This window comes from Pipra filicauda, unplaced genomic scaffold, assembly GCF_003945595.2.
Source record: "Pipra filicauda isolate LSUMZ 115617 unplaced genomic scaffold, ASM394559v2 scaffold81_size6448238_pilon, whole genome shotgun sequence".
Classification (NCBI taxonomy): Eukaryota; Metazoa; Chordata; class Aves; order Passeriformes; family Pipridae; genus Pipra; species Pipra filicauda.
Window position 1 is genome coordinate 2,676,126 of NW_024104998.1, and position 22,876 is coordinate 2,699,001.

Genomic DNA, 22,876 nt, shown 5'->3' on the forward strand with positions numbered 1-22,876 from the left:
CCAAAGGACAAGCTTTGTGCCACGTGCCATGCAGCGCTGTTCTCGCTGCACCAAGGACGCTGCCATCCCTCCTGCAGTCACTCCAAACTTTTTCTTTCACATTTCCTTCTTAATGTCAGGATTTTGGTGAGGACTGTGAGATTGTGTGATCTCCCTCTAGTGAGGAGCTGGTGCAAATGCCAGGCTCATCTGTGGAAAAGTGGAGTGCTTTGGCTTTATCTTCTCGGGTGGTGTTGGCTCTGTGCCTGCCAAAGGGAGCCTTAGAGACTGAAATATTATTTTATCCTCTGGCTTTGTTCCTTTAAAATCCAAAGACAAATAAAATATGTAACAAAGCTTTTTATACATGATAAAATGCACAACACAAAGTAAATCCATGGGCAATAAATAGCTTAGTTCTAACAGGGAGCATTTGTAAATCTACAAGTTTTGTAGCCATGGGCAAGTAGATTATTTGTATTAGTGTTCTCATGTGCAAATGAATTATTATATTTCTCAAGAAAAATGTTGCATGTTTTTGTTGCAGCAGACACTTTTGATCAGAATGAATAGAATTATTTGGATGATAATCTGGAATTTAAATCAATTTACAGTATGTTCATTTAAATGTTTGTATTTACTTTTGAAATGATAATCATCAAGAGCAGTGCCTAAAATTCTTATTGGAGATTAAATAGGTGGAGAGTGATTGCTTGAAGAACTCATCTTCTGGGATGCTGAAATGCCTGAGTGAACTCCTGTTGTTCAAGGGGCAGTAAGCATTTCACAGAGGCTGTTATTGTGAAGAAATAAAACACAAAATAGGAAGACATATTATCTGTTTTAAAAACTAATTTTGCTGAAGGTGGAAACAACGTTGGATATCAGGGTGACATTTTAACTTCTTTAGACACATGACTGAGCAAAATATTAATAATAATTTTACAACAGGAAGTAAGTCTAAGAGTTTGTATTTTCTTAGCTGTTTTATCTCTGTGAAATGTGCAAAAGTTGACAGATAAACTTCAAAGCTGCTCTGCTTAGGATGTTCAAGTTCTACAGTGTTATCAAACCTAGTCACAAAGATTACATTTTAGCATTATTTCTGGAAAAACTCGTGTTCAAAATGTATGTTATCTTTCAGCAGATAGTGCCCTTCCTTCCTTCTTTGCTTCCTTCCTTCTTTCCTTCCTTCCTCCCTCACTCCCTCCTTCCCCCCCAACTGTCACTCTGTTTTACAGTACTTTTCTCTTTACCCCCCATCTTCCTTCCCCTACCTTCTTTCCCCCCTTTCCAACCACCTGATAATCTGTCTTCCAGCACTTTGCTCAAACGCCACTTCCCACATCGTGCTATGACACTTCACCAGAACAGACTTTGTGTTTGTTATCCGATATGTAGTGCCTGCCATGGTTTCATGCATTAACTCCTGCAGGCCCTGCTGCCCTGTGGAAGAAGGCAGTCGAGGGCTCATATTTTCCTCTTTACCATCCCTTTCTTTCATGGCTGTCCTAAGGTGGTCCTCCAGCCACTTTTCTCTGCTTGACTTTCTCTACATTTAACTTTTCCCAAAATCACTTCCACTCTTACTACTGACGTTTGAGTGACTCATCTCGGGAGGCGTGATGTTAAGATAGTAGAGTCAGTCAGCCTAACGTATGTTTGGACAGCCTCTGTGCATAATAATTCTCCTACCTTGGGAGACAGTGGGATGGCTGAGAGGCCGTGTTGGTGGGCTTCAATAGCTGATGTTATTTCAGTATTCAAAGTGAGTGAGTTGGTAAATCATAATTAGTACAATCATTCACACCTTTGCTGTATATATTTGGTAAGTGGCTATGCATCACTTTATCTGCAGCTGATGTTTTTTTTCTTGGTGTTACTGATATTTATAATAGTAATGCACTTATCTATACGTGCACAACCATGGGCATGCACATATGTATAGTCATGCACATACTAAAGCTTTGTTAATTGATGTTAATTGCTGGTGGTTTTTTATTGCAAAACATATTTCTCTATTGGTCTATTTGCACTGCTTTGTTTTAGCTTCATCTAATGCACTGGAACTCTACACTGTACAGCAGCATCGATGAGGCAGTAGGGAAGAAGCATGGCATAGCTATTATTGCTTTGTTTGTGCAGGTAAGTTTCCTGGGTTACACTTGTTATGAAGCACTGTCATTTGTCTGAAGATAATGAGATCCTTTCCATTTTATTTAATTTGTAATGATTTCATAAAATAAAACAATGTATGACTGCTAGTATTCTATTCAAAAGGTACTTCTAAGTCACGTCTTCTATGGATGTGCCAAGTAATTCTTGTTTAAACAGGATATTGGAATTATGTTAGTTAAAGAAGAGATAATATATAGTTGGCCATAAGTAGACATCCAATCTCCATTCCTTTGAGGGCAGAATGAGGGCTGTCAAGATGTACAAGTGCTTCACTATCTCTGTGATGTGTTTTTTTCCGTTTCTGGCCAGACCTACTGTTCGGGTAGTCATATTACTTCTTCAGAGGCTGAGTGTGCTAACAAGTCTTGCCACAGACCCTCAGAAAAGCCTGCAATGAGGAGGCTTAAAGCTTCCTGGGAACAAGGTGTAATAAAAGCTGGGAAGTTAACGCCATAATCTAATTGCCGTTGAAGGTTTTTCAAGGTCTGCACCCTATAAAGATTTTCTGTTTTAGTCCTCAAATACCAGATTCTCATCTTCTTCATGAGGAACGGCAAACTGTTTCATTTAAATGGGTTTGGAGGAAGAGGTTTAGAGTTCATACTTAGATCAAATAGATTTTCTTTCACAGTAATATTAGTAATTTGTCGTATTTCATAACGAGTTTATGAATGCCTTTGAGCTTTACCTCTGAATTTGAAGGTATGTTGGTTATTGCCTCAACACTCAGATAGAACTGCTAAAAATGGAAGTTATAAAGTCCTCAGTTTTGTATCCTAGAGGGCTGTGTGATAATTGCTTATATAAGTCACCTTCTCATTCCAGCAGAGGTAACCTTCGAGTTAGTCAGAAAGTTATATATAAGTTCTTAAATAAATCTGAAACTTCAATGATACATTTTCCATTTCTGGTCTCTCACCTTCATCAGTGTTCTTAAGCATTCCAAAAGGCTTTTTCATTAGCCAAGAAAGGCATCACATAATTACAATTGACCAGAAGAAAATAATATTTATGCTCTTTATTAAAGGATCAGGGAGAGGAAATTCAGTGACCATTTTTTCCCGGTAAAGGCATGAAAATATAATTTTGCACCACACTTCTCAAATACATCATTTTAAGGCCAGTGAAAATATTTTCACTGATATAAGTGACAGCCCTTGGGGATTATTAATTTAGAAACAGCATCTTTGAAGTGACTTCAATATCTGTTACCTGCTTTGAAGGTTTTCAATTGAAATTCTGTTCTCAAACAAAAGAAAATCCCGTTAAATTCATAGAAATAATAAAGTACCTTTTGTTGACATTCAATTGTTTCCTTCCAGTGACTACTATGTCATTCGATTCCAAGAGAAACAAAGAGCAAACAAATTTTTCAGGTCTAGCTCTCACATTCTTACTCATGCTGGCTTATTTCCTCACCTCATATGCGTGCATGTTGACAGAGAAGTCAAGTGGAAGGCCATTCTGTGTCTTCCAATTTTGACAATGTTGTTCCGAAGGTAAAAGCTTGGGTCCTGGAATGGGTTATTTAGGTCAGAAGCAGCTGAATTCAGTGTGCAGGGTGAACTCCGTTCATGTAAAATTAGAATCTCTTATTTCAACAATGTGTTTCTTTTGAGAGCCCCATCTTCTGTGCCTTAAAGGTGTTTGGTAAAGGCAGTGCTGCAGCCTGCTGGGAGCCCAGCTTTCACTGGCAGGATCCCAGAGATGTCATGAGGGAGGGAATCTGCCATTCTGTGCTCTGAAGGCAGGAAAAAACTCCCCCGAACTTCATAGATACCTTGGGCCAGATTTGCAACACTGTGGGAACAAATTCAAAAAGTGTCTGTCATGCTTGTTCACTCTGTTCCTTTCTGTATACTTTTCCGACAAAAACTGGTAAGGACAAACTGTATCCTTGGCATTTATATGTCATAATACTGCATGATTTTGACTCCACATAGAGTGTATGCTGCAAAACAGGGTTAGTCAAGACTTAGTGGACTTAACTGTGACTCTTTTTCTGTGAGTTTCTGTCTCTGCTTTAAAGTATTTAAACCTTGTTTACTTTTGACTGGTGGTTTTGTAATGATTTAATTGTTTGAAGTTGCCATGTATCAGTGTATTTGGTTAACAGAAGTTTGTGTAGCCTATCTAAAAACAACTATAGAACTTACTGGTCTGGTTGACCTCTGTTTTGCCTCACAGTTTCTGAAATAGCAAGATACTGAAACTCATCTTCACTTGCTGTATTTCAGATAGGAAAAGAGCATGTAGGCCTAAAGGCTGTAACTGAAATTCTCCAGGACATCCAGTACAAGGTAAGACATTGCCTGAAGAAAAGCTTCCTTCACTGACCAGAGAGAAAGTGAGCAAAGGATCTATATGAAACCAAGAGAAAGATTTCGGATATGTCTGTAGTGAAACCAGATGAGAGCCATCATTTGGTGGCCTGTGTGAAAAGCTCAGCATTTTACATTAACTACCTTATCTTACTAGTTAATTTCTATTCGGGTGTCCAGAAAGTTTGATCTATACCAATAACTGATTGCAAATCCTACCTTTTCAGTGATTATAATGGAGTCAGCGTGAATGCAAGCACCGCAACATGCTTAGTGAATGCCAGGAGCAGTATCTCAAAACTTATCTGGTTTTAATTTGTAGAGGAAAAGAATAGATGAAATGAGGACCCATATTAAATTGCAGTGGGAAATCAACAAGAACACAATGTTGACTTGTCAGGTGGATTATGTGTGGGGATCCTGAAGGAGAGATGCTAATCCTAGCAGGACTGAGAAGATATCCAGAATGTTGCTATCTTAAATGACCTTGGGCAAGTTACTTTCATCTCTCTGCTTCATGATCTGTAACAAAAGTAATCATACATACCTTTGATTTTAAAAGAATTTTGAGATGTATTGATGACATGTTTTTCTTTGGCCTGAAGAGATTAGCCATTCACTTCAGTGGATGTTGAAGTGTAGAAAAATTAGAAAATAAAATAACTTTTAGTCAACTAATATATAGTAAACTTCAGTCATGATGTTTAATACTGCAAACTCATTGCTTATGAAGGTGTCAGAGAAAACAGTAGTGTATGGAACTCTGTAGTTTCATTACTGAGAGGACAGCCTTCATTGTGTGAAGTGTGTTATAATGATGATTTTTAGAGGGTCAGCATCAAACATACTTTGGTATACATAAAATTTTTTTGCATTAAATATGTGGAACCTGCTTTACTTTATTAAATGTTATCCACATTAGTTAAGAAAAAGCTCACTTTGGCCCTAGGTTTTTTTAACTCATTTGTATGGAATCCCTGAATTTTGTATAGAGTATTTCAAGGCTAGGGCCTGAAAGAAGCCCAGGTACTAAAGACAGAAAGTTAACAAATTCCTGAGATAACCTTAGAAATAAAATATAAAATAGAATAAAAATATGTGTTTGTGTAGCTGCAAGGACAAATGCAATGATAGTTAAATGGGAGCTCTTAATGAGGTTGCTTTGCACAGGAGTGCAGGGCTTAATGTTGTAAGAACACAGAAAGTGTTTTACCTCTCCATTCATCAGCATTTTAATAAGAAACTAGAGATGAGATTGATTTGTATTCATTTTTTCAGGGAAAGTCCAAAACAATACCCTGTTTTAATCCCAACTCTTTATTACCAGGTAGGTGCCTTTGTTTACTTTGCATGTGTGGATTACTAGCTAATTGGAGAGGCTGAGACAATCTTGAGCTAAAGCTTAGCCTAAGTTGCAAGCCTGAGAGTGTGTCCCATAAGGTGGTAATGCATTTTGCACCTGGTGGTGCTAACAGGGATAGGGATGAAGTCCATCGGAATTTACTGTAAATATACACCTTTGTCATGTGAGTGAGATATAATACCATAGTCTGCACTGCCGGCTACACTGTGGCTAGTTTTCTTGAGGATTTGTCATCCCACCTAGAGAGGCAGCAGTATGAACTCCTTTCTCTGCTTGGGCATAAAATAGGAAGTGTAAGGCTACCCACGTAACAAGGTATTTTTTTGGCAGTGTCAAAAGACAATGGCGTAATGCAGTGAGAGTTGCATAGCATAGAAGAAGTAGTGACAAAGGGAGGCAAATTCAAACTCCTATAACTAACAGTTAAAGAATATCAGTGAGAAATGTGACTTAAAAAAATGCATTTCTAAAAACAAATGTTTCTAAAAATTGAGGAATCCATCTGATAAATTCTGTGTTATAGTGGCAAGATCTTTAATTTTTCAAAATAGCCCAGGACTACATTAAAATATATCAATTATATCAAAACAATAGTGTCTATGTTGCAAAGTGAAGTGCTCAGCAATTAGGAATTGCAGGAATTAAGGCTACCTGTGCCTCTTCACACATGTGCATTATAAAACATCACCTAAGTGCATGACTGGAATTTATTTTTACAGGACCCCTGCCTCACAGTTCCTATTTGATGTTGATCAAGTCACATAACCCAAAATTTCCACAGGTCATCTCTAACTATGTGTTCCTCATTTTCTAGGTGCCCGACTTGAGATCATGGGGTCTGATTTGCAGAAGTGCTGAGTGCTTACACCTCCAAGAGAAGTCAATGGGAGCAGTGCTCTGACTGTATTAAGTGCTATAGAAAATTAACTACTCAGAGAAATCAGGTTCTAAGCATGTCATATTGAACACCTCAAATGAATAGATGCATTTGACCTTAACTTCTCTGTGCCTCAGTTCCCCAGCTTTAAAGTGTGGGGATAATACGTCCTTCCTCACCACACAGAGATGTGGAAGGATAAATTAATTCACTTAAGCACTCAGGCACTGAAGAAACGAGTGCACTAGAAATATGAAAAATGAGAAAATATGGTCCTTCTAACATGCAGGATTTGAGGAGCATGGGAGAAAGAAGTCCAAGTAGAGAATACTGTACAGAGAAATCCAAGTGTTATTAGATGCTTTTTAAAACAAAATCATCCATCTTTGGAAGTAAATGATGACAGATTCTCCAGAAAAGACATACATGATCATGTAACAAGACAGTGTCACAATGCATGCACAGGATGGGCTGAATTAATTCTTGCAGTTCTTAACTTTTGAGTGTTTGATAATGCAACTTGCTGTCAGTGGATTTGCTATGTAATTCCCTAACTGAGAAAGAAAATTACACCAATAAAACAAAATCCATTCACTGACAATCACAGGCTTCATTAGCAAGATTTAATTCCACTGATATTCCTCTGACCTAATAGTGAAAAAACAGGTTAGTTCAACCAAGCGAGTTTATGTTTCCCGTCTCCCATTCTATCTTCCCCTTAGCTCTCCATGCCATGATTAATCACCCTTTGTCTCCAGTTCCTCTCTAGGTTTGTTTCTTGTCCCCTCTTTTACACTCAGGCAGTTTCCTCTCCATACTTCTTAGGCTGTTTGGGCTACAGCAGCAAAGGAAAGCCTTATGAAGTGCAGCGTGATTGGAATCCATGAGAAATTAAAATGAAAATAATTAAAGTAATTAAAATAGTTAAAAGCATATGTGTTGTATGTAGAGTCAAAACTCTGCTTGGACAAAATATTGTACATTTCCTTCATAGACAACTGTTTATTCTAATAGTTATTGATAAAACTATAAATAAATTTATAAACTTAAAAAATTCTAAAATAAACCATGATTCCCCCTTCCGCGTAAAATTAAACTCATTTTTCCAAAGCTAGAAGGCACCAGTGCATCTCAAAAAATATGTCACCAGAATTGCAAACTGTAAAGTTTTTCTTGAGCTGAATTTTCACTGACTTTTTTCTACAAAATGAAATAAATTCATCCTTGAGATGTACCCTAAATGTAAAAGTCAGTTAAAATTCCATCACTCCAACCCCTCTGCCTTCAAAATTGGATGGCTATTGTAGGTTCTGACATTAACAGGAGTTCTTTCTCACAATATTACTTATTTACTGTGTTAGTTTAAAGAGTTGTGCACGTTATTTTTCACATCTCTAAGGTGTCATTTTCGTATTTAAAATACTTGTCTGCAGTGGAAAGTTACTGTAATATAATGACAACAAGCTTATGTACATTCATATGAGAAAGCAGTGGACAGTGCTTGACAGGTTATAAATTCACCCCTTAGCTTACTGCATACTAACTTCATCATTTGAGCAGGCCCATGGCTATCATAAGCGATCATAATTGAAAGACACAATTAGCTTCAATTTCATTAAAATTCCATCTTTGTTTTAATTTCAGATCCTCTGCTGCGTGACTACTGGGTGTATGAGGGCTCTCTAACCATTCCACCCTGCAGTGAAGGTGTCACCTGGATACTATTTCGCTACCCTTTGACTGTGTCCCAAGTGCAGGTAACGGTTGTGCTTAAAGTGACCTTGGAATATGGTTATGAGCTAAAGGTTATAGCGTGCAAATATATATATATCAGAATGTTATATCTGTTCTCCTTAAAGATCCCATTAGATCAGTACATGGCTTTTCAAGTAAAGGTTAAACCTTTTGAGTCACTGAAAGCAACGCAAAGGTCAGAGATGAAAAACCTTGTTATCGTTTATCATCTGCATTTAAAATAATTCTTTATTTAAGTGCAAGAAGAAGAAAGAAGTCAATTGGCAAAAGAAATTCAATTCTTTGTAATCGTAAGCTTTCAAATATCACTGCTTTTTGGTGTTAAAGGAACAAAAAAGCATAGGGAGACACTATGTCCTGGAGAATGAAAAATGTTAACATAGTACTGGCTAGCTATATTGCATTGAACTATATTTAATTTACCTTGCTCTTTTTATATTCATTTTTATGATAAATGTCAGATGGAAACTACCTATTTAAATTTAATTTCACACATATGTATTTTAAAGTGTTTGGTTTTTTTTTTTCCTTACATTATATCTCACACTCGTGAGCCTTTCTACAGAAAACATTTCAAATCTGTCTACAAATAATCCTGGTAAAAACAATTAAAACTCCTGATGAATATACTCTCACAGTCTGTGAATCCCAGCTGGAGGACTGTGGGTTTAATTTAAGTGAAACTCTCTAGAATCCCTGAAGCTGAATACATTTATTTTCATCGCCTATCCTGAAACATGTACAAACAGAAGGGAAAAAAAGTATAAAAGGTGATAAATTCAGATTTAAATTATTTTAGCTTTAATAATCTAAAATTTTGCTAGTGATGCCAGCACAATATTTTACAAACTTTAACAGTTTGAAATTGACAGTGTTTATTTTCATATGGAAATTGAATTCTGGGTCTGATCATAGGATAAAAGCAATAGCTCCCAATAAGCTATTTGTATGGTAGCTACAACTTAAATGTATCCCATCATAAATCTGTTATTTATTTGTTTATGAAGAGGTAAATCTTGTGGCTGCTTACTACTGAGTAGGTAGTAGCATTCTGTTGGCATTATTAGATTCAGAATAACTTTTAAAGAGAGTGTGTATTTTGTAACTTGGGAGCTAATTGTTCAGGTATGATATGGATAAATAAGAGGACTTAATCAGAGGTACAAAGTCCACAGCTGTTACTCTGAGACATAGTATGATATTGCTAGTTGTAGATTCTGTAGTCTCTATTTCTTTTTAATCCAGTCAGTGCACAGAGGAGGGCACAGTTCAGGCCATCCACATGTGATGGGAGACAGCAAGGAATTAATTAGAGAAATGTAACTTGAGTTAGTATTACTATGTATTAATTTACCACAATAAAACAACATGTTAGAATATGGTGCAAAGGGGATAAAACTCCTGAAAAAAATGTTGTGCCTCGGGAAAAGAGTGACCCATAGTACCTGGAGAAAAGTCTGTGATTCACAGTCTTGACCTTTGTTAGGTGAGGGGTACCTGGTTTGTGTTGCTGCGTTACTTTGATAGGTATAAACCAAATCCAACAAGAATATTGCAGTGACAAAGGGCACACAAGTCATGGAGGAGCTTTTCCTTCCCACTGATGCAGTATGCAGGTAAGATGTGGCACTGGAGCAGAGTGATAGATTGGAGCAGACTTATGCCAATATGATCCACAGTGCTTTGTATTTGTCATAGATAAGCATCAATTAGGAAAAAACTCCCCACTAGTAGTTATGATTGCAACATTAAAGGTAAGGCTGTGCAGGAAAGATAATTATTAAGAACATGAAGAATTTTTGCCAGGGTGGGATAAAAAATTAACTTGTATCAGGTAGTGTTTTCAGACGTCAATTAAAAATAAATATGGGGACAAGTGAGAGGTGGTGATTCTGGGATTCAAAGTTTGAAAGGTACTGCAAGGTCTCCAGGATACCCAAAATAAGATTTTGGTGGGCCAGAATATTTTGCTATAGCCTAAAAATCCAAGATTTTAAATTGTAATTAGCATTTTCACTGCAATGAAATATCTGGCCTCTTTTGTGCCTGTGGGCATGAGTGCCTATGAGAGATCTCACTCAATCGCAGAATCACAGAATAATTGGGGTTGGAATGGACCTCTGGAGATCATCTAGTCCAAATGCCCTGCTAAAGCAGGTTCATCTAGAGCAGGTTGTGCAGCAGAAATTAGAAATGCAAGGGCTTTTGCCTATGGAAAATAAGAGGATGTATATAGGATATACATTTTGATTCATCCATGGAAAACTGGTAAAGGCATTTAATTTTATTAAGCCAACTTGTAGTATTAAAGCATATATTTCAGTGCAAATGCATTTCTAATGGGTTTAAACACATTATTTTTACATTTGTCATTAACTTGTAGAACTTTCTTCTGTGGGATACTAATGAACTCAGCTTATGAAACTTCAAGTGATTTATATAAATACTAGTACCATCTGTGGTTATAGCTGGTAAGAGACAAATTCAAGGCTTTCTATTTTCATTTTTCAGGCCATAAAATAATCAGGTTCTGAGTGTCAATAACAAGTAAATAAAGAATGACAATCTAGTACAGAAAAGATTTTATTTCCTTCCTCTGATGAAATTAATTCATATGTTGGAGACAAGATACTCATTCCCATTCTCATTTTCTGTAATTAACATAACAATATTGATTAGCTTAACAAACCATGGGTCATAAGGGGGAAAAAAAATGAATAAAATTGCAATTATAGTACATCATCACATCTATGTATTTTCACATTTTCTTATTTTGAAACAAAGGAGAAATAACAATTTTGTCAAAGGCATAATAGGTTATATGAATAGCAAAATAGCAAGCCAGGACTGCAGCATCCAGATGTGCTTTCCTGGAATACAATGCTTTTTCCTCACTGGAAGTAATTTTCTTTGACGTGAATCCTCAATTCTATCAGAAAGCATTTTTCCTTCATGGGTCATTCTGTGAGATCTGGATAAAATGGGCAGGCAACTCTTCTCCCTTGGAGAATAAGGGCTTGCAAATTTGGTTCTTGGAGTTTTATTATTGACCTCAGTGTAAAGGAGCTTGTATGGAAAGCTGCACCCTGCAGTAGCCTTTTTGCATATGCCTGTCCTTCTTTTGTGATTTTTATCATCCTCACTTGTCTCACATTGAAATATACAGCCCAGCCCAGAAAGAACTGATTTGACTGTTTTTGTGAGATACCTCGTCCATGCATGTACACCGCTGAAATGCAGTGGGAGAAAATAGAAAACTCCTTCCTATCAGGCCAGTAAAGGGCAGGAAATTATTGAAAAAAAACTTGCTCATGCTCCTTTTCTCTATATTTAAAAAAAAAATGGAACTTTAGTGAATAATGTGCTTTGCGGTTCACTGAAGCCCAGAACAAATACATTGTCTAAGCCACTCAGTGTAGAGATTTTAAATAATGATGCAACAAGGAGTTGTCGTTCTGCCATATTCATTGTCAGAGTTAGCTGGTTTTGTATTGAATGGCGAGGTCTCTAGTCCTTTTGTCTACCTCATTCAGAATCAAGACCTAAAGCACAGAAATAGTAACTAGCATATGGAGCTGGAGTGGGAATTGTGCAAAATTTATGTAGTCTGTGAAATAAAGCACTCAGAGGTTCATGGCATTCTGTGCAATGGGAAGGAAGCAGGTTCATGTTCTTCGGAGGTGTCACGGAGGCATGTAAAAGGGTAATGCTTTTGCACCTCATATAGAAGAGATGTTTGTACAAAACATGCAAATTCTTTATTTTGTGTGTTCTGTTCTTCAGTAAGCATGTAAGTGAGACAGAAGAATGCAGTGTTCAGGATTTGAATACAGGAAGTGGTAAAAACATTCTATAAAACATAAACTAAATGCTTTTACTCAGTAGAAATGCAACTGTTAACATTGTGGATTTGCCTCTTCACTGGTTAGAACTTGATCCTGAATTTCAGTGTGAACAGGCCTAGGTCATTCTTAGTGTCTTCTGGGCACGTAAAAGTACGTGAATATCCAAGAGTGCTTAGCCATGTGCCTCTAAAACACCTGTTTCATTGGCAGTCTGACAGGGTGTACTTCAGAACATTGACTTACGAGGTGTTGGGAGGAAATGGTAAGTGGTTCCATATGTGGTAAAGCAGGATGAGTAGGGCACACAGATTGCCTTGTCACATGGAAATTTAATAGGAAAAGTAACGTCAGCACGCTAGTGTCCATTTCTGACAGAACCACTCCTCATAAGTGAAGCAAACCACCATGTGTATAGAGGGTCTCAGTCATGGCAGTCTGAAACATGGAATGAAGAACTAAACAAGGAGACTGGGCATCTCAGAAGCAATTCCCCCTTGGAGTAGGGCTAGAATTTCTGACTTCCCTAAAGACTAAAGAGCAGGCGTGGAGATCAGGTCAGTTCTACTTTCCTAACTGAAGAAGCTGGAAGCTATGTTGTGAGAAGTACCTCCTGGAGAAAGATTTCGCTGCGGGGACTGAGATGGAACATTTGTAGTTACAGTAGGAGACAGCTCACAAATGCCAGCTTTGCAGAGAGTCTGCTCTTCTCTCTCCTTCATCTGTGCTTGTTTGAAGTATCTCATTCTCAACAGATCAAACAAAAGCCATGTTTTTGTAAAATGCTCCTTCCTAAACTGCAATTATCTCAGACTTTCCAGAGTTGATTCAGATGGTTAAAGAGGCTACCTTTACAAAAATCCATTCAGTGATTACCAGCACTTGAGTCCTGAAGACTTTTTCAATTCCAAGCCCGTAGTGGGTTTGTTTTCAGCTTTCTTTAAGTAAACAGCAACAACAAGAATCTTCCAAAACAGAATTCTGCCTCGAAAAGCATTTTCAAGGAGCTTTACAGTTCATTCTCCTTTTTCTTTGCAGTCTAAGCTGTTGCCTTATATCTCAGCTGCCAGAAGCTGAGTGTTGATTCCCAAGCACACTTTTTTTGAGGAAAATGAAGCAGAGCAGAGCTAGCCTCTAAATCAAGTAAATAATCAATTCTGCTGTAGAGTGGAAAACAACAATGAAGGCAGTTGTCTTCCAGGTTGCAGTAAGAATGTATTCTCTGCAGGCAGGATAAGAATAAAAATGCCATTACCTGCGGTTTAGTACCTAATTTAATTTAATTCTGGAATCACACTTACATTTTCCTTGTAATCCTTCATAGAATGTTTTTCACGGAGAAATTACCTCTATAATATCTTAGATGTTTAAATGATTATGTACTGCAAGCTCCACTTTCTCTGTATCTTCAGTTTCAAGTTAGAGCTGAACTGCATAGTGAGACATCAAAGGGTCAATAAAAGTACAGAGGCTGAGGTTAGGGGAGTCAGCCATCAGGTACATTTGCTGTATCCAGCTAAGACAGCTTGTGAATATGTTAAAGCAAACCCAATGGTTATAGTAGTTGTAACTACTTACTTAAAATACCAGATTCTGAAAGACAGCACTGTTGAAGAATAAAGTGTAATATTGCTGTGATATGCATTGTTTTCTCAGTTCTTTATCATGCAGCGCTTGATGCTGATACCAGGGATGGAGATGGAAGCTGGTCATGTTCTACCCTACACGAGATTACACTTAGAAAAATCTAAAAAGATTCTGTAAACCAGAAACATATTTGTTTTGGCTCAGTTGAAATACTTTATTTTTTACTGTATTTGACTTTCTAAGTACCTACATCTACAGATCTTTTGAAGCAGTATTTTGTTTTGATTGCAAAACCCATATTTTTCCACATGGAATGTCAACAGACATCCTCTAAAGCTAAGAATCTGTTCAGAATTCTTCTAGTTTAGAAGGCAACAACAGTTTCAGGCAGTAAACAAATCACTAGGAGAATTACAAAACAATTTGTAGTCAACCAAGTTGTTCCTGAAATGCACTTATTTGAAGAGCATCAGAATGATTACTCTCAATGCAGAACTGTAAGGTTGATTCATAGGATGTAACCTGCAATGGCTAAGAAAGTCATAGATCCTAAAAGAAGTGCTGACAACTATTTTTAAATGTTATTAATGTATATTGACCCTAATATATGGTAACACTCCCATTTTCAAAGCTGCAGAATGGACTGGACAAGGCTGATTTTGATCATTAGTCCCATAGTGAAGAATGTGTCTCAGCTTCATGTCTGGTTTTATGTCTTTCAGATAGAAGAATTTCGAAGACTGAGGACACATGTTAAAGGTGCTGAACTTTTAGAGGGCTCTGATGGAATCCTAGGAGATAACTTCAGACCAACTCAGCCACTTAGTGATAGAATTATCAGGGCTGCATTTCAGTAGCAGAAGAGTAAGAACAACAATAGGAAATCTTTAGTCAGGTAAGTAAAAACTTAGTGGAAAAATTGAAAATCTGAAACTATTTTCATAGAGGAGATTTAGGAAAAGGAGAAAACTTGCTGAATTAATTTTAAGTAATGTTATGATACATTGTCACAACTGTAAATTTTGACAGTGTAATGTTCTGGTTTATCCTGTGGTATAATAGTCTGGTTATGTCATGGTTTAACCCCAGCTCACAATCAAGCCCTACGAGCTCCTTGCTCACTCTCCATTGTTGGGATGGGGAAGAAAATAAGGAGGGTAAAAGTGAGAGAACTTGTGGGTTGACAGTTTAGTAGGTAAAGCAAAAGCCATGCATGCAAGCAAAACAAAACAAGGAATTAATTCACTACTTCCCATAGTCAGGCAGATATTCAGCTGTCTCCAGGAGCCAGGTTCCATCCCAAGTTATGGTAACTTGGGAAAACAAACGCTATTGCTCCAAATGTCCCTCCCTTCTTTCTTCTTCCCCTACACCTACGTGCTGAGCAGGTTTCCACATGGTACAGAATAACCCTTGGGTCAGCTGGGGTCAGCTGTCCCAGCTGTGTCCCCTCCCAACTCCTTGTGCACTCCCAACCTGCTTGCTGGTGGGTGGGATGAGAAGCAGAAAAGGCCTTGATGCTGTGAAAGCCCTGCTCAGCAGTAACTAAAACATCCCTGTGTTATCAATACAAATGCAAAACAGAGCCCTATACTGGCTGCTGTGAAGACTATTAACTCTATCCCAGTCCGAACCAGCACAGGTTACTATTAGGTTCTTTAGTAGCTGGACTCTATTAAGTGATTTAATGTACTGAAATATTTGTATTGACTTCAGTAGGCAGTGAATCACCACACACAGTTATGTCACAATTACTTCTTGTGGCTTTAAATTTCTCCTGCAGGTAGGAAGAGCACAGTATGTGTAGGTTATGGGGTATAATTCCCCAGTTACTGAGGTTTACTGGTTGATTTCTTGCTGTGTTTTTAGAAGACCAGTCATTGGTGGATCTTCCCAGTCTTATCTCTTAAAAAACAGGGTAGTAGGTCTGGAAGGAGACCTTTAATTCTCGAAGGAGGCTTTTTTTTTTTTTTTTTTTTCTTTTTTTCTTTCTGTTTTAAAAAAAAAAATCTCTTCTCCCTGCTTTACAATGCTGTTTTTTCCTCAAGACTGAATCTTGGGCAACTCTAGTGAAGATACAAGAGGAAACTAATTAACTTCTCTTATGGCTAATTTTTCTTATTTCATTCATCAGAGTAGTTGCTGCTTCTTTTCAGCCTTCATTGGCTCATAGAGCAATAATTTAAGGATGACATAAGAGCTAATATGCATGTGAACCTACATTAACCCTGCTTCAGTTATGAAAAGCTCCCATGTCATGTTCCCCCAGCCTCTATCAGTTACAAAATAAATTCCCTCAATGCTCAACAGTTACTCCTAAACCTCATTATACTCAGTTAATCAATGTTTTACTATAATGAAAAACCTGGCAATGAGATTCTTAGAGAGTTAAAGCCCAGGGAAGTGTTTGAGTCACCATCCCTGAAGGCATTTAAAAGTCACGTAGATGTGACACTGAGGGACATGGTTTAGTGGTGGACCTCGCAATGCTGGGTTGATGGTTGGACACGATCTTAGAGATCTTTTCTAAACTAAACGATTCTATGATTCTAAGACAAATAGTTACCTTGAAAGTAGTAAGTCAAGGCACCAGCATTTATGGTTGATTTTGAAATAAAATGGTCCCACCTTGATACAAATAGTAAGACAGCAAATCTGGGATGTCTTCAAGAAAAGAATGAATCTGTTCTATTGCTTCCTTTGTCAAGTCATACTGCTTTTTAGCATAGTAAAATTTTTCATCTACTGTCTACAATAAACTTTATTTAAATGATCAAAATATTGAGTATTCCCCATTACCCTATTTACTGTTGGAATCCATTATATAAGAGCATCAGATTTTCTAACTGCACATTTCTTCAAAGTTACAAAATAATCAATTCATCCGGAGTTTCACTTGGAAGCATGCTGCTGAAAGCTTATTGATAAACACTTCTGGGTAAGAACATGTATTTGTACATTAAATTCTTGCCCTTTCTAGATCAATGGTGGAACTTGGTTCATATGCTCTGTTTTGGAGTTAAGCCTCTTCAGAGCATTCTCTGGGTCCCAACTTGATATGAAGTTAATAAATAATCACACAGAAGATAATCTGTAAAAGAGATTGATAATTCTGTGCTTCCAAAAAATGGATCCATTAAAACCAAATGGGAAAATTATCCTCCCTTCTGCATAGGATAGAAATTATTAAATGAGCTGGGACAGTGACCAACAATTTCATGGTCTTTCCATACAGCATAAGTATTCAGTATAGTGTATGCATCTAAACATTTTTGAAGTAAGTGTTTATTTGTATTTTATAACCTTATTTAATATCTGCATCCTAAAAGTTAAACAAATAAAGCAAAATCTTGATACTTTTTAAAAAATATTTTCTCATTCCCATATTTAATTTTGAGCACATCCCTAAGCCCAATTCTCAATTACATGGTTCTCTGCAGTCACCAAATGTTGTCACTTTAATCTTGAAATGGATGTTTCAAATTCATCCCAGCTTCTGCATAAAAATTACTTGGGAAAATCATAGCAATATTAAAGTACAATTTTTCTCAGAGAGTGAATAATGCCCTCAGGCCAGTGCAGGTAATTCAAGTCTGTAACGGTGAAATTACTTGACACACTGAGTTTGAATTTTAAGCATGAAAGACTTTCTTTTACCAAGCTGGAATTGAAATGTAAAAATTTCCCTTTTGCTTTCATGTTTGAAATTTTATTACATTTGTCAATACTTATAAAGATTTGTTCTATATAATAAGATTTATCTTGGCTGTGCTTCACAAAATAATCTGCAGCTTTAATTCACAAATGATGGAATTTTTAATATAAAATAACAGTCCTCACTCTAGGGCTATGCTAATTGTGGACTCTCAAGCACTGAGGAAGAGCTGTGACTCCTGGCATTGTGTAACTCACAGAAGAAATGGTGCTTATCTTTCTACACCTGATTGAATTATTTATCCAAAATTCATTTGGCCAGGTCTTCTTAGTTTTGGGTACATCAGTACAAATAGCACTGAATCAATCAATGTTTCATTATATATCCTTGCTGTTGTGTTTGGAGAGCTGAAAAAAATGAAGTGTAAAAAGAAATCGCATGGCATTGTTCACCTTTATTCTATACAAAGAGGCAGAAAGGGAAGAAAACAACCCTACTTACTTTGTAGTAATTTCTTCACACCTCTCCAGGAGCAAGGTGTTGAGGAACAGTAGCTCCTCACAGAGACCTCAGACACTCTCAGAGAAGACACCTTCCTTCATAGGAATGAAGGAAGTCCCTTAAGCTGGGACTGCTTAAGGGACATCAGCTGAGTATTGCTATGAAGACTCAGTAGCAGATGGGGAAGTAATAGTTTGCAAGACAGCATCTACCTCATGATTCAAGAGGAACATTTTTTCCTTTCAAAGAGAAGATTACCTTATATTTTAAACCTCTGATATGTCTTGAATATTATAATTACAAACACACTGGTGGGCTTCTTTTATGACACAATGTCCCTCTGCCAAGGCTGTGGGAGCACCTATCAGTGAGGTTTTCAATGTTTTTTTTTTATTTCAAACCAGTGTGGTACATTCACTTGAAGAACCTTGAGGAACATTGGTTTGCCATGACCTTGTCACTCTGTCAGGGAAAGGAGGAGACAAATGTTTCCAGAAGTGTTATATACACAGGAGGAGAAAGAGGTTGTTTGAAAGGTCTAATTAGTTTTGACTGAATCAGAATGCAGGCTCTACACACACCATGCTCCCAAAGCTTCAGAACATCTGCTCTTCAGTCTTGATTTAAACCTTGACAAAACTGAACCCTTTGTGGCTTATGATCAAATGGCATATGTTGGTCTTTGATGTAAATTGTTCTAGTTTGTTGAATTAGAGGCAGAGTTGACACAAACATGGAATATCATGGTGTGCAATCTCAGGGAAAGAACTGATTTTTTTTTTTTAATTTTCCTGCAGCATGGGAAAACTCAGATCTCAAAATACTCCTTTCCAGTACTAAAAAAAAGTTTGTCCAGGCTCTAAAGGGAGCCTTCAGGAGGACAAAACAGGTAGAACTCTGTAGCTTCTCTGCTCTCTTTAACCCAATCAGCTTTAGAATAAGTTTGCTGCTATCTGATTGGCCTCTTTTGGCTCTGCTTTGTTGCTAAAAACAGATCTCTCTTCTATAGCCTGGAGTTAATGAGTTTTCGGACTCTGTTGTGTGGGTGTTTTTGAAATGCATCCCATTTACGTCCAATTATACGGCCTTTACATCTGTCCTCTCCTGCAGTTGTCACAGTTTTCACATAAGTTTCTTTTGAAAAATTATTTTTTTAAATTTCTAACCTTTTAACATAATGTCCAGTAGTGAAAGAACCAGTCAGGTGTTAAAGGAGTTTGGAGGGAAATCTCAGTACAGATTTGCTTTCAGATAGTGAAGAACATTAACAGAATAGTTTTTCAAGAATAACAGAAAGTTTTTTCCAGAATAACAGAATAGATGTGATTGGAAGGTGCCTCCAGAGATCTACTGGTTTGATCCTCTGCTCAAAGCAGTGTTAACTACAGTGGGCTGTCAGGGCTATGTGCAGCTAGGTGTTGAATATCATGAGGATGAAAACTCAATCTCTTTAAGCAACTTGTCCCTGTGTTTGACCACTCTTGCAGGGGAAAAGGTTCTTAATCTTAAATGAAATTTCCAGTATTTCAGTTTGTACCTATTGGATTTCTCCTTTTACTGGATGCAGTTGAAGAGTCTGGTGCCATCTTTTTGTTCTCATAAAGTGTTTATATAGGCTGATAAAATCCCTGTTGAAACATCTTTTCTGGGCTAGACAGTCCCAGCTCTCAGCTATCCTTTTATGACAGGTATTCCAATTGCTTAATCATCTTTGTGACCCATTGCTGGTCTCCAGTATGTCCATGTTTCTTTTGAACTGGGGAACCCAGAACTGGACCCTATGCTCTAGATGTAGAAGTGAAGGATCATTTCCCTCCCCCTGCTGGCAATGCTTCTGGTGCAGCCCAGGAGGCTGTTGGCCTTTATTGTTGCCTGGTTGCGTTACTGACACACGCACACGTAGAACTTGTTTGCCAGGGCTCCCAGATCCTTTTCTGAAATAAAAGAGAAAGGATAACATTGTGACTTCCTCAGTGTTAACACTAATTTTTTTCATACTTCCTGCTTGACTCAGAGCCCTTGCTATGGGCACCAAGATATTTCTTGACATTTTCAGATGATCTTGGAAAAAAGCTTTATAATTCTTATACAGCAAAGCTTTACAATGGGGACAACAAATGCTACCACTTCTAAAAATGAAATAAGAAAACCCTTGAATCTTCCATTTCATCAGAGGTTATTTTTTTTTTTTTGCTGATTTGATGTCTGTCTGACTGTTTCTCAATATGTGAATTGTGAGTTTTCCAGCAGACTGTTATTTTGGGGCTTACCACCTTTCCTAATGGATAAGTACTTTTCTAGTATGGCGTTCTTCGCTGAAAATGGTGTCATCTGTGGTTTCCAGTGGATGTTTCATCCCCTCTTTAATCCTTATTCGTTTACATGTAACTGATTGATAGACATGCCTTTCTCCTCTTTACCTCAGTGGAACAACTTTATCTGTGAATAAGCAAGATCCCTGATTTCAAACACTTGAATATCAACTTGAATTTGTAATGATACTGAACTCAGGTTGGCATGCTTACATGTCTTTATTCATGTATGAATCAGAGTGTATATGCATGATTCCGTGCACAGAGTAGATAAGTGGTATTGCTCCTATTTACTAAGAGGAGATCAAATAAGTTCCTGCTACAGAAGTCATTGAAATGCATGAGATCCTTTCAACAGAAGACAGTAAGAGCTTTTTCTAAAAAATAATTTGCTAAAATAATACTTAAAGAATACTTTTTTAAAAAAGTAATAAACTTTAATTTGGTTTCCACTGAGTATAATTAATAAATAACAATTTGATCTCCAGTGTGTTGTCTCAGAAGTCTCTATCTCAGACACAATTTATTTTATATTCATAGATAAAGAATTATTCTCCAAGTGTGATGATGGCTTATACCTATTCAGTCTAATTCTATATATTACTGCAGTTCTCCTGAACATTTTTGTTCGTGACTGAGTCAGAAACATCTGAAAAAGCATCAGTTTTTATATATACATTCATACATGCGCATTCATATTTGGTAGACCTCAGATTGCAAGTTTATCCAATGTCCTGTAAATTATGATAGCAGAAATTAGTTCAGATTAAAAACATTCTTAATATAATTACCATTTTCCTAGTTGTACATTCAAGATTAGAAGAAAAAAAACCGCATAATTAAAATAGCAAGATTGTGCTAGGCCTGAGGAACAGGAAGGAGTAATTTAGAGCGGGAGGAACAGAGACTGCATGCCCAATTCTCCCGGAAACTTTCTGGATGATAATGAGATGAGCAGACAAGCAGAAATTAGCATAACAGTAGTTTCACAGCAAGGAGAGAGGGAAATGTGATGACTGTAACTGATGCATTTAGTGAGCGGATAGTGCAAATTACTTGCTTTTGAAGATGCTAAGCAGCTCTTGTGGCAACAAAACTGTGTTGCCCTTTCCATAGGACGTTGAAGAGGGATCAGTGTTGCCAGTGGGAACGAGCTAGTACTAAAAAGGTAGTGGTGCACTCCCCTCTCTGGAATTGCAAACTGTATGGTAACACTGTAGAATATGAAGGGACATTCAAACACAGAGGGAGCTGTGGAGCTGCCTCGTGCCTCTGAGAAATGGAAAGTGTGATGCAATGCTATGGTCTGCGTTTCTTTGTTTAAGCAGATCTCAGTGAACTTTATATTTTGATGGGCATTTACATTACCTATCTACGTGTCTTTACTCTCAGTTTACTAGTAGCATTTGCAGTTTGTGAAGTTCGCAAAGAAGTTACTCTGCAGAAGTTCTAACACTTGGGGATTTTATCCTTTCCTATTGTGTAGATCCAGAGCTGGAGTGAGCTTTAAGCAGCCATGCATCATTAGGTTATTATGACTGTTCTTATCTTTTTCCTGTTTAAAAAAAAAAAACAAAACAACTGAACACAAAGATTATCAACAGTAGTTCTTTAGAAATGCAAACACTAATTTCCTAGATTTGATGAAATGTGAGTATTTATGCTGATTCTCAGTGAGTGACTTTTTATTGGTCATTGTTTGTCTTCATGAGTTTAGAGTTTGTGCTTGAAAGGTGGTTGGTTTAATTGTTAAGTTTCAGTCTTTGAAAGAAACTGAACTTCATGTTATCAACAAAACTAATAATTGTTCTTCTGTGTTTAAGATCTTATGTATAGTGCCCAACACTCCACTGCCACTTCAGAGTACTTGAGAACGTGTTTATGCTTGAGTGCATGACTGTAAGTCAGAGGGCCAAGCACCTTTGGCTTGTGAGCTACGGACCTTAATCCTCTAGAGGCCTATGGAAACAAACCAAAAATTTTGGAGCATTCAGGCAACCAAAAGCTCCAGGAATGGCTTGAAGATGCTGCCTTTTCAGGTTGTTTTCCACTACTTCATTGTAATAGCAGGGAATAGGATGTGTACTGAAATTGTAAGTGAACCCTGTGATGTCAACATAATTTTTCCTCCACTGCTATGATTCAAATTAGTGAGTAGAAAAAACTTTTGTTGCTTGTGTAACATACCTCTGACACAGGGGCCAGAATGTACGGACTTGGTAGCCAGAGGCAGCCAAGAGTCATAGACTAGTCACTGGTGTAGTGCGTATTTATGCTGTGTTCAGGCCAGAGCATCAGTGTAGGGAATGATCAAACCCTAAATGAGGAACAAAACCATTCTGAGTTGTAGTGTTTCCAGAGTTAGTATCATATTGGAATTGTCGTTGTTCAGTTCCTTACTGAGCTCTTGTTAGAAATACACAAATTGTGGAGGAATGGAAAATGGTCAAAATCCCTAAGCATGTAAAGAAGAAGCAAAGAAGACAGATGTTACTGTCCTTCCTTT

At 37.3% G+C, this 22,876-nt stretch overlaps 1 protein-coding gene across 3 annotated transcripts in view; it reads left to right on the forward strand.

Moving 5' to 3' along the window:
• Positions 1–22,876, forward strand: part of CA8 (carbonic anhydrase 8) — a 64,707-nt gene that overhangs the window by 20,727 nt on the left and 21,104 nt on the right. For all 3 annotated transcript variants that reach the window (XM_039390430.1, XM_039390431.1, XM_027741687.2), the window contains exons 4-8: positions 2,029–2,124; positions 4,395–4,457; positions 5,757–5,805; positions 8,363–8,475; positions 14,625–14,797. In XM_039390430.1, coding sequence (XP_039246364.1) covers positions 2,029–2,124; positions 4,395–4,457; positions 5,757–5,805; positions 8,363–8,475; positions 14,625–14,759 — 456 coding nt within the window. In that variant the 3' untranslated portion in view covers positions 14,760–14,797. The remainder of the gene's footprint in view (positions 1–2,028; positions 2,125–4,394; positions 4,458–5,756; positions 5,806–8,362; positions 8,476–14,624; positions 14,798–22,876) is intronic.